General features: G+C 58.6%; 1 protein-coding gene and 1 long non-coding RNA gene across 5 annotated transcripts; one reads left to right on the top strand and one right to left on the bottom strand.

Moving 5' to 3' along the window:
- The first annotated feature begins 162 nt into the window (after positions 1-162).
- Positions 163-10,935, top strand: PROZ (protein Z, vitamin K dependent plasma glycoprotein). Of its 4 annotated transcripts, XM_064492929.1 has the most exons (11): positions 163-336; positions 727-985; positions 3,926-3,994; positions 4,110-4,273; positions 5,473-5,497; positions 5,969-6,082; positions 7,080-7,211; positions 7,468-7,535; positions 7,959-8,076; positions 8,730-9,059; positions 10,342-10,935. In XM_064492929.1, exons 1-11 carry the CDS (start codon positions 268-270, stop codon positions 10,500-10,502), a joined length of 1,509 nt encoding a protein of 502 aa, XP_064348999.1. In that variant the 5' UTR covers positions 163-267; the 3' UTR covers positions 10,503-10,935. The 4 variants fall into 4 exon arrangements, with proteins under 4 accessions (XP_064348999.1, XP_031322211.2, XP_064348998.1 ...); XM_031466351.2 differs by lacking the exon at positions 10,342-10,935 and having other exon boundaries at positions 8,730-9,380; XM_064492928.1 differs by lacking the exons at positions 3,926-3,994; positions 10,342-10,935 and having other exon boundaries at positions 8,730-9,380.
- On the bottom strand, positions 2,834-4,192 carry LOC135322756 (uncharacterized). The gene is made up of 2 exons (XR_010383548.1): positions 4,088-4,192; positions 2,834-3,618 (listed from the first exon to the last, which is right to left on the bottom strand). It is a non-coding gene; the product is annotated as an uncharacterized LOC135322756 (long non-coding RNA).
- Positions 10,936-11,372: the final 437 nt, after the last annotated feature.

Here is an 11,372-nt window from a genome sequence, read left to right as displayed (position 1 = left end):
TCGTCGAGTCGGGTATGTCCTCATCGACGATGCCAGGCAACACAGGGCTTCCTCCTGCCAAGAACAGGGCTCAGCCCTGACCACGGAGGCCGGCCAGTCAGATCTGCAGAGGTAGGCCCAGACCTCCGAGGTGCCTGAGTCAGAACAAACAAAACAGCTGGGAAAACACATCACACAAGACTCTGAAGGAAACTAACAGGAGGCAGTGAGAGAGGGTGCCGTGGGGGTTCTCGTCTGAGGCCCCTGAACAGAAGGGAACCTGGATTTATGAGGCGTAGGAGGAGGGAGAGAGACGGAGACAGAGCATCCACCGGTGGTCCCGAGCTGACCTGCTTGGTGAGCGGGACTGGGAGCTTCTCAAGGGTGGGGTGAGTTTGCTGGCCCCTCAGACAGAGTTTGGCCAATGTCTCCCTTTGGGGCACTGAGCGTGGTTCTTCCCAGAGGCCCTCCAGGCCCCCAACCCTGATCCCCCACGTGGAGCTTGGCTGCGCAGGGCGGACTCCTGCCCCCTACACCTGGCCCAGAGTTGCCGCCCGCCGGGGGCCCACCTGAGCTTTGCTTCCCAGCCTCGGGCCTGGGGCGCTGGCAGATGGCCTCTGCGTCCAGCACCCTGTTCCCCCGGCTGAGCTCCCCCGCATTCCCTCTGGCAGAGACGCCTTCCAGGCCCGCAGCCCGCTCTGCTCTGGCTTTTCATCTCTGCCTTTTCTTCCCTCTTTCCTTAAACAGAAAAATACAGGACTGAAGACAGAGACAGAACTCGGAGTTTGTCCCAAAAAACATCTAGGAAACTCAGTGTCCTCGCGGGGAGCACCTCCGAGCGGGGGGAGGGGGTGGGTTTCCCTGCCCCCGGGCTGGCCTGGCGCCGTGTCGGCAGTGGACTCCGGCCTCTGCATGCACCACCAGGTCGGGATGGCCACGCACACCCCGGTCCTGCGGCTGCTCCTGCTGCTTGCGCTCCTGGCCCCACACCGCATCCAGCCCACAGGTAGGCGCCCGCTGCGGGCCTCCTTTCTGACTCAGCACGGGGTGGGGTTGTGGGGGCTTCCTCCAGGAGCCAAGGGGCCCCAGCGTGACTGACATTCATGGCGTCTGCCATCCGGGGCAAGTACCTTGGAAGTGACCGTGGCCCTCAGGGGGCCCCCATAGCCACGCCCAGATGGAACCTGCCCTGGGTAAGGGGCTCAGGACTGCACGGGGCATGGCTTCTGGGGGGCCGGGAGCACAGCCCAGCCCCTCCCAGCCTCCCCCCCGGCAGAGCTACAGAGCTAAGGGCTGTCTGGGGCTGTGGTGACAGCTGCTGGGCTCCCGGGGGAGCAGGGGGCACCAACGACCACTTCAGCGAGTCGGCTGCCCAGCTGTCTCCTTAGAGGGAGTGGTAGGCCCTGCGGAGTTTTCAGATGTCTTGGTTTCATGTTTATCCGGACAGCGGGAGCTGTGAGTGGAGGTTCTCCTCCACCCCCTCACCCCCTCCTCCTTCGGACCTACCCAAACCCCCCCAGCTCTGTCTGCAGCTCCCCAGGGGTCAGTGGATGGGGAGTACCAGACCTGTGCTTCCCCCAAGCCCCCCAGCCCCGCTGCACACACAGCCACTGCGCCCCTGCACTGACCCCAGGACGAGGTCCGATTGCCCGGAGTGCAGAACACACCAGATGGTGAAGGTTTAGCACGGAAATCAAATGCAAAGTCAGATGATTAGTCTTCAACAACAGTTGTGGGTTGAAATGCTAGTGTTTTAGATCTATCGGGTTACGTAAGTGTTAGGAAAGTTAGCATAACCTCTTTCTTTGCATGTTCCAAATGTACCGGGACATTCACAACCCTGGGGCCTGCGTCCACTTCTCTCGGACAGCACTGTCCCCAACAGCCAAGCCTCCAGCTGGCCCACCTCCCCTGCCCATCCATCTCAGCACAGCAGACAGGAGGGGGTCAGATCCCTCTTCTGGCAAACCTTTGGAATAAAATCCAAAGCTCCAAATGTGGCGTAAGAGGGCCCTGCTGGCAACACAGAGCTCACAACTGCGCCGCGAACGGCCGGCCACAGCAGCTTAACAATGTGGGGACTGGCGGGGGTGTGGTCCAGACACCCAGGAAAACCTGCCAATAGAACTGGAAACAGACTAGGTGTTTTATCCCGTCTTTAATATGTGCACCTGCCCGGCACGGGGGAGAGGCCAACAGCAGCAAAGAATGAAGGCGGGGAAGCGGAGCCCTCAGCCCTCCACCTGGTCCCCCTGGAACCCGGGACCTCGCAGTCCCAGGCACAGAGCCTGCCCCGGCCCCAGGGAGGTGGGGCATCCAGGGGACCCCAGCCAGCCCAGACCGTGCAGAGGAACGAGACGAACTCCCCAACCGGATGCTGGCACTGGATGGAGAAAGAAAAACCTCTCCGGAGAATCAGTCACCACAGTCGGCCCAGGGGTCTGGAAACCCACAGCCTAGCGTCACGTCTGCCTTAACATCTCCGGGGAGATGCGGGTCCTCTGCAGAGAAGCCCACGGGCCACTCATGGTGAAAGAAAAAACCCCAAACACACAGGGAACAAGACAACCATGAACCTGCAGTAGAAAGAATAGAATCAGACTCACGGAAACCTTGATGCCCAGACACAGAGCCCAAGGTTCGGCGTGTTTCAGGAACCGTGCTAAAGACAAGAGACGTGAGAAGGCTCAGACGTGAGGAACAACCAAACAGAACTTCTGAGATGGAAAACACTGATTTGAACTTTTAAATCTGTTAAATAAACTAACCCACAAAGCATTTGGACAAGAGACAGTCCTCCTTTCCGGGAGAAGGCCAGTCAGCAAATGCAGAAGGAATGAGAGTTGTAAGGCACTGTTTTGCAATTAAAATTTAATCGCTGCTTCAGGACAAACCACATTCAGTTAGACCATTGGAGAACAGACACTCACAGTCGCAAAGTATCGTCCTCACAGTGGAGAAGTCTGGGGACACCACCTGTAGTGCCCCAGACTTGATGTCCACCCAGAGCCCCAGGATGCGGCCTTTGGAAATAGGGTCTTTAGTTAAGAGACAGGGTGGGCCCCAAATCCAGTGACCGTGACCGAAGCCCTTGTAACGAGGCTCACCGTGCAGTCCTCCCCATGTGGCCCTCATCCTTATATTCCCGACTGGGGGTCAGAGTTCCAGCTGTCACTCCTGTGCCCCAGGCAGCAAGGTGGAGGGAAGGGCAAAGAAACAGCCAAGGGCCACCCCAGTGGTCTTTTCCAAGAAGACTCCCAGGAGCTGTGGCCTGGCCATCTGTTTGCGCCTTGATGGCTGGCACTCAGCCCAGACTGGGGCAGTCTGTCCCGGGCAGCAGAGTGCCTGGCTAGAGAGTGGGGTTTGTCCTGGCAGAGGGCTGCCCAGGGGACAGCCCCTCCAGCCCCGCCTCCCACCCATTCTGTGCTAAGCGGACTCCTACTCAGCTCCCCTTCCACGGGGACGCCCTCCGCGCCCTGCAGCCCTCCCACTCCTACCTGGTCCTCCTGGTGTGCAGCGCCCTGACTCCTCACCTGTCTGCCGCCCTGATCGTAGCTCAGTGCCTTGTGTGTGATGTGGTTTGCTGAATCAGGGCCTGGCCTGTCTGGTTTCCGCAGACGTCCCGCGCCGGCCCCGCCCCTGTGTGAGGAGCATGTGGTATGTGGTAGACACCTCGGGGAGGGCTGAGCCCGTCTGGTCTGGGCTCACCGCTCCCTCCTCTGCACCCAAGATTGTAGCCAAACTGGCCACCCTCCACTTGAGTGAGGTGCTTTGTGGCAGAGACCAAAGTGACCCTCACACATCCATTCCAGACCCCCACCCCACCCCAGTGCAGACCGCTGGGAAGCACCTGCCCAGCAGGGCTGCGTCCCCAAGCCCCCCGCAGCCGCGTCACAGTCCCCCACAGAACGTGAGTGGGGGTCCTGCCCCGACATCCCCCCTACAGGCGGCCGCGTGCGAGGGGCCTGGGACCCACGTCTTCTGGAGCGGGAAGAACTCCTCCCCAGTCTGAGCGGTAGGCGTGGGGTCCGCTTGGCACCGCAGCGCAGACCCTGACCTGTGGGAAGCGGGGCTCCCAGTTCTGGGGCTCCCACCCACGCCGAGGCACCTGGACTCCTGTCTTGCTGCAGTGTTTCTTCCCGCCTCAAAAGCAAGTGAAGTTCTGGCGAGATGGAAGCGGGCTGGCTCCTACCTTCTGGAAGAGCTCTTCCAGGGAAATTTAGAAAAAGAATGTTATGAAGAAATCTGTGTCTATGAAGAAGCCAGAGAAGTGTTTGAACATGATGCCCCCACTGTATGTACCCACCGTGAACTCGCTTTCCCCTCACTCAACTGCTGCTGCCTTAGAGAACGTTACTTTCTCAGAGACTAAACTAACCTAGTTACTTAGCTGTGAGGTTGATGTGGCCCTTATTTTACAGACAAGGGAACCGAGACAGACAAGGGAAAACCACCTGCCCCAGCCAGGATGTGGGGGCGCGGGGCACTGTCTTCAGATTGAGCCAGTTAGCACGTTGATCAGACTGACCCAGCACAGAGGCCTCAGCTGGTTAAGACGGACAGGATTTGTTACTTGCAGTAGAACATAGTTGTTTCAATACATCAGCAACATAAAAACCCGGCCTGGGGGGCCAGCCTGGTAAGGACGTCACTCGTAGTCTGTAAGTTGGATTAAAAGTGGCTACGTGTGCCCGCTAAGCCACACAAGGGAGAATTTGCCATTCTCCGTGACTCAGGCTTGTCGGGAGACAGAGGGACTGCACGTGTGTGAGTATCTCGGAGCAGGGAGATACTGAGTAAAGACTTTCCAGTTCCACGTGTCAAAGTAGTGATATTTAAAGTTGATTCTGGACAAAGTGTTAGCCTATGTCTCTAGCATGTTTCAAAAATACTGTAAAATCATGGTTTCTTAGGTGCTCGTGGGTAAGAAGACTCCTCTGAAACAGACCATCCTTAGTGCAGCTGAGCGTCAGGCTTCCTGCAGAGGGAAACCAGGGCTCCTGGCCCGGGACTTGCGACGTTGGGCGGCGGGGGGGGGGGGGGGGGGGCAGTTACGTGTCTGTTTCCTTGCTAGGCTTTAAGCCCGATTCTCCTAATTAGATACCCCCACCCCAGACTAACCCCCCCCCACCTTTAAATATTTAATCATTGTGGAGTTGCCTTATAAAAAAAAGAAAAAGTGATGTGAATTGTTTACATCTGCATCATGTGCTCTACAGAGCGGGGACATGGAGACGGCCTGGGGGGCAGTGGGCGTCAGAAGGGCCCCGGGAGGTCGCGGTGTTTGCGCCATGTCATAGACTTCTCCTTCCTCAAGGGGGTCACAGTAAATACACACTGAGTAGGACACGGGATGTCTATGAAGGAGGATATGAGCGGATGTAAAGAGTGGTGTTCTTTGCTGCACCCGCCTTCTCCGATCTCCAAGCCCACCCACGGGGCAACACAGGGAGACACACGCGCTTGTAACACCTGCATGTCTTCACCCTGCAGGCCGAGTTCTGGAAGACGTACATGGGTAAGCACTTCCTCCGCCGACTCCAGGATTATGTCCTGTTTTCTCCATTAAGATCAGGGAAGGCCTTGGCTCAGGACACCTGCTAGCTTTAGGTTGGTGGATTCCAGATGTTAAGCCTTGGGCTCCTGGACCCTCAGCCCAAAGGAAGAGCCTGGCACTGCCCGGGGACGAGGTGGGGAAGGCCCCGGGGTCCTGTGGGCATCAGGGTGAAGCTCCCTCTGGCCTCGGGCTGAAGGGTCAGAACCTAGTGAAGCTGAGGGAAGTGACGGTCCAGCCAAGGCATGGGGGATGCTGGGTGACCCTGCAGGGAGTGCAGCTGGACCACAGTGACCGAGGGCAGCATCAGGAGGAGCTGCGGTCATGTGGGTGCTCAGCAAGGACCCCTGCGGGCAGCAGCCCCCTCCGGCCTCCTGGTGTCCTGGGCAGCGGGGCCGGAGGACCTGTCCGAGGTCCTCACGCTCCTCTCGGCAGGTGGCTCCCCGTGCATCTCCCAGCCCTGCCTCAACAACGGGTCCTGCCAGGACAGCATCCGCAGCTACACCTGCACCTGCGCCCCGGGCTACGAGGGCCGTGACTGCGCCTTCTGTGAGCCCGCCCCCGCCTGCCCCATCCCCTCCCCACCTTACCCCCACTCCACCCCCACCTCACCCTCCCTCCCATCCCGCCTCAGCCCCATCCAGGAGAGCGCCCACAGGTGGGAACCTGGTTCTCCACTGGGAATCACATTCTGGAAAAGGCCCTACTGCTCCCAGACGCTAACCCTAATCCCCAACCCACCCCCTGTGGGGTCACCTCCTCTTCCTCCCAGTCCCACACTCACCCTGACCATCTGCCCTCTACTCGCGGGTGCTCCTGGGGCCTGGCTGACCCTGAGCAGGGTGATGGGTCCACAGGGGGCAGGGACTGCACGCAGCTCCCTCGGTTGTGGGTGGAGACCCTCCCTGCAGCCTGGTCGACTGACGTTTCTTAAACATTGTGAACATTTACTCATGGGGGTGGGCAAAGCCAGTTCCGTCAGTAAGTACTAGGTGCAGACGTAAACTCAGTCCTCCAATACCTCTGGTCAACGCAGAGCCAACTTTCCGGGACAAACACCATTTCTGGCCTGGGTTTCTCCTCTGAAGCCCAGTTTTCTACTCCAGCCGCCTGCTAGGGCCCCCCCCCCATGCTGTGTAGGCACCCCAAGCCCAGCACACACCAAAGGAGGGTCTCCAGCTTCACCCCACGCCTGCCCCTCCCCCACCCCACCTGCTGGACCCACAGCAGGTCACGGTACCCCGCTGGGAAGACGCCACTTAAAGGGAGCAGCTCCTGTAGCCAGAGCGAGCACACGGGGCTTGCAGACTCCGGGACCAAGCTGCTCTTGGGGACAGGGACAGGCTGTCACTGCCTTGCCTTCTCTCCAGCCGGTCTTGGATCCAGGGTGGGGGGTGGGAACACTCACAGCAGAAGACCACAGTCTGACAAGAAAGAGGACTTCCAGAGTGAAAATCCAGGCACCCCCCCACCCCGGGCACAAGGCAGTTTAAGAAAGACTACTTCCAGGTTGACGGTTCTGGGGTCCCATTTTTTTCCTTTTCAGCTAAAAATGAGTGTCACCCCTCAAGGACCGACGGGTGTCAGCACTTCTGCCACCCGGGACCGGAGTCCTACACGTGCAGCTGTGCGGAGGGGCACACGCTGGGCCCAGACCACAGATCCTGCCTCCCACACGGTGAGCTCCCTGCGCGCCACGTCCTCTGCGGGCACGTCCTAGACGCATGTCCTCCATGCGGGCCAGGGGTCGCTGTGGCAGGGCCAGGGGTCTAGTCTCCCGCTGAGGCCACCCGGGCCTCCCCTGCTCTGCATCTACACGGAGTATCTCAGCTGATCGGCTTTAAGGAACAGGCTGGAGGGGTCAGCAACCAGACGAGGCTGGCGTCTCCTCAGGAGGCACTGACCTCTCTTTCCGTGTGGCCGTCACAATGCAGAGAGCTGTGCGTGCGGGACCCTCATGCCGCAGAGAAGCAAGCAGGAGCTTCAGGTGTTCCCGTGGCAGGTAACAGACACTTCAGAAACATGTTTCGTCTTTTCCATCTTCTTTACCACCTAGAAACGTAACACCAGAGTAAAAAAGAGGCATCGTGATTTAGGTGGACTGTTTACTAATCTCAGCATCACTCTGCAGAGCACTTTCTCCTGCTGAATTCACGTCTCCAGTCTCGCCATTATTTGCACCAAGTGAAAATCTACAGATTTACTTACAGCCGTCCAGGCCTGTCTCTGAGTTCAGAATCCCCATTTCTCTCAGAACATAAGCATTCCTGAAGGGGCGGCTTCTCCCCACAGCGCCTGGCTGGAGCTGGGCCCTGGAGCCGCACGCCCCCACTGGGGGGGGGGCTGTTTCAGAGCCCACTACACCGTGCTGCCCTCGCCCTGCAGAGTGTCACTAGCTCTTTATTGTCTGTTTTGGTTTTTAAAGGTGAAACTAGCAAATTCCGAAGGAAAAGACTTCTGTGGCGGTGTCATCATAAAGGAAAACGTGGTGCTGACGACAGCAGGGTGTTCGCTGCGGTACAGAAACATCAGTGTGAGAGCAAGTAAGTTTCATCATTCATTTTATCGGATCATATTAGAAAGAAAAACTGTCCTATGTAGAAATAAAATGAAAAGCTTAAATCTAGAATTTTTGTTTCTAACGTAACACAGACTGCATTTAGCTCCCACGCTAGTGAGGCCACGTATAAAGTCAGAAGCAGACGTGAAACACCTAGACGTCTGCACACAGCGAGCAGACAGACCCCAGTGCTGAGTCCGAGGAGGAAGGCGCAGTGGATGGAGACTGGACGCTGAGCTGGAGCCCCGCGGGCCCGGGCCCCCGGTCTGGGCTGTGCCTGAGCACGTGCCCCCAGGGTTCTCAGGCCCGCGGATACTTGACTGTCCATCTCCACACATTTCTCAGTCAACAAAACATCTGCCTAGAAGACGACTTCTGACCAGCCCATTGTGGTCGCCTGGAGAAGCTCCCCGACCCCTTCCTGCTCTCCTGACCTCATCCTCAACGGCACTGTAGCCTCCCCCGAGGAACTCGCTCGGGTTTTGGAGGGCAGGGCAGGCCGGGCCGCGGTGCTTGTCTGTGGATGAGCGAGCAGTGATGAGGAGGGAGGGCCTGGCCGGGGGTGGGTGTCCAGCCAGCCCCCAGTCTCAGGCAGAGACCCACCAAGCTTTGCCCACAACACGCGGCCTCCCGCAGGTCTCCGCAGGGCCCCCGAGGATGCGCCGGTGGCGGCCATGCACGTGCACGAGCGGTATGACGCGGAGACGGGAGACAACGACTTGGCCCTGCTGGCACTGGCGCGGCCCCTCCGCTGCCCCGACGCCGCGCGCCCGGTGTGCGCACCTGAGGCCGACTTCGCTGAGCAGGTGCTGGTGCCGCGGGCACGCGGCCTGCTCAGCGGCTGGACGCTCCCCGGCCCCAGGCTGGGCCTGGCGCCCGCGCAGCTGCCCATCGAGCCCATGGACTCCGAGGAGTGCGGCCGCACCCTGAACATGACGGTGACCACGAGGATGAGCTGCGAGCAAGGTGTGGCAGCCGGGGTGGCGCAGTGGGTGGCGGGCAGCGCGGTCAGCAGGCGGCGCGGGGGCACCTGGTTCCTGACGGGGCTGCTGCACGCGGGGCCCCCGGCGGGGCCTGGCCAGCCGCTCCTGGTCACCAAGGTCCCCAGGTACTCGCTGTGGCTCCGACGAGTCATGCAGCAGCTGAGCCCCGTGAACCCGAGACAGCCGCACCTTCACAATAGCTCCCTCGGCTGATGGCCTCCCCTCGGGGCTGCTTATCTAAACAGAGCCCCCCAGAGCAGGCAGAGGGGGTGGCACATCACAATAAAGTATCTGTCACCCCTAACAGCTGCTTCCTGAAACTGGCTGATGCGTCAGCGCAGAGGCGGGAGCCACGCTTCCAGGGACCTGGGAGCTGCACCCCCACCCACTGCCCAGAGACTGGGAAGGTGGGGAGGGGGTCGAATGGTGCAGTTTGGAAGGGCCGGAAGCGCCAGGCTGGGAGGCTAGCCCCAGCGCCGCAGCACAGGCCTCGAGCAGCCCAGGGAAAGGCAGGAGGGCCACCTCTGGCGGGGTGGAGGGGAACCTCAGCACAGGCCCCTGGAGCCTCGGGCCCGTCTCCAGCCATGGTTGGCAGCAGCAGCCAGGTGAGCAGAGGTAGGGGCTGCACGCTGAGGGCTGCACGGAAGCCTGCGGCCCCATGAGACCGCAGCCTCCACACACGTGGGAAGACGTGGGTCCGAATCACCTGGGCTTCCCCAGGACCAGAACCCCAGGGGTCCCTGACTTTGTACCAGAATGACAACTCACAGCAAATGGCTGGAAATGATGCACATTTTACGTTACTTTTTCAGTCAGGAGGTTGCATGTGCTCCCGGTTTCCCTGGGGAACAGAAGGGCCCTCCTGGCTGAGTGCTCTTTGGACGGGGCTGGGGCGCATGCCTGGGGGCCCCGACACAGCTGTTGAGGGAGGACTTTTTTAAGGGATAAAAAATTCAAGCTGATTCATACATTCTTATGACTGGGAAACAGGGAGTTTAAAGACAAATCAGATTTTTAACTCATGACTCTTTTTCGGGGGCAGCTGGGGAGGACCTGGGCCTAGCTGCTTATTAGGTTTTTTTTTAAACGGAGGCGCTGGGAATCGAACCCAGGACCTCGTGCACGCTGAGCACAGGCGCGACCACTGCGCTACACCCTTCCTTGTCTTAAGTCTCACAATTCTTCAACACACCAAGTATCTCTTTCATTTCTGATATACTATGTTAACCCTAGAATTAAACTTTTTTTTTTTGGCCAATCTGCAGAGGCGCTGGCCCATTTCTCCAAAAGGACCTTGAGAAAAATAAATGTGACCCTGACACAGACTAACGGAGGGGACAGCAGAAGAGAGAAGACTTTAAAGTCTTCCCCAAATTCGATTACATTACTTTCAAGCCACCTTGTCGTCAGCATGCCACTGCTTTAAATGGCTACTTATGACTTAAAATCACAAATGAGCGTTGCAATTTTATGTAAATAATACTGCAAAACTATCTGCACTCTCGTTATGGCATTCACTGCACTGCGAATCTGGATTTCCATGTGGAAATCACTGCAGACAGCACAGGCAGAGGTGGGTATCTCACTCATGTCTGCAGGGCTCTACAAAACAAGGACCACCACAGGAACACCACAGCCCCGAAAAGCCAGCTGAGACGGGGCCGTGTGAGGCAAAAACATCTCTGCTCACCTCACACATGTGACTCAACAAAGTGGCTGGAAGCCATGAGGAAGCAAATCCAAATAAAACCCAAGAAAAAGGACACAGATTAGATGAGGCTTTAACAGCGCCCTTTCACACTGGGGCAGAGACGGTCTGCTGGCATGGCGTCAGTGCAAACCGCCCCCCCATAGGACTCACCTGTGTCCGCGAGGCCGGCTGGCTGCTGGGCCCATGGGCCTGCAGACCAGTCGGGACTCAGGGCACACGCACCTGAGCCTCCGCGCCTTCGCCGAGTGTGGCCTCATCTTGTCATTAATGGTCAGTCCTCAATTTCAGTGTCACTGTCCACTATTCAAGAAGGTACCTGAGAATGTTGAAAACCCAGTGCTCTCTGTAGTTAAACCCAGAAACGCAGGCATGCTTACAGAAATTCTGGTATTCACATTGCAGTGAGAACGCCACTCCAACCCCAACTGAAGGGCGCCCACAGTCCCTGCTGAGGGGGGAGGGTCCAGGTTCCTGTCTGAAGCTGTGAGACCAGCACCCCAGTGAATGGGAAAGCATCCCCAGCCCCGAGTGACCACTAGCGAGCAGCCATCCTGTGCCGGCCCCATGGCCAGCTTTCCTGCTCAG

The sequence above is a fragment of the Camelus dromedarius genome, chromosome 13, assembly GCF_036321535.1.
Source record: "Camelus dromedarius isolate mCamDro1 chromosome 13, mCamDro1.pat, whole genome shotgun sequence".
In the NCBI taxonomy this organism is placed as follows: domain Eukaryota; kingdom Metazoa; phylum Chordata; class Mammalia; order Artiodactyla; family Camelidae; genus Camelus; species Camelus dromedarius.
This window is presented reverse-complemented; position numbering and strand designations above follow the sequence as displayed.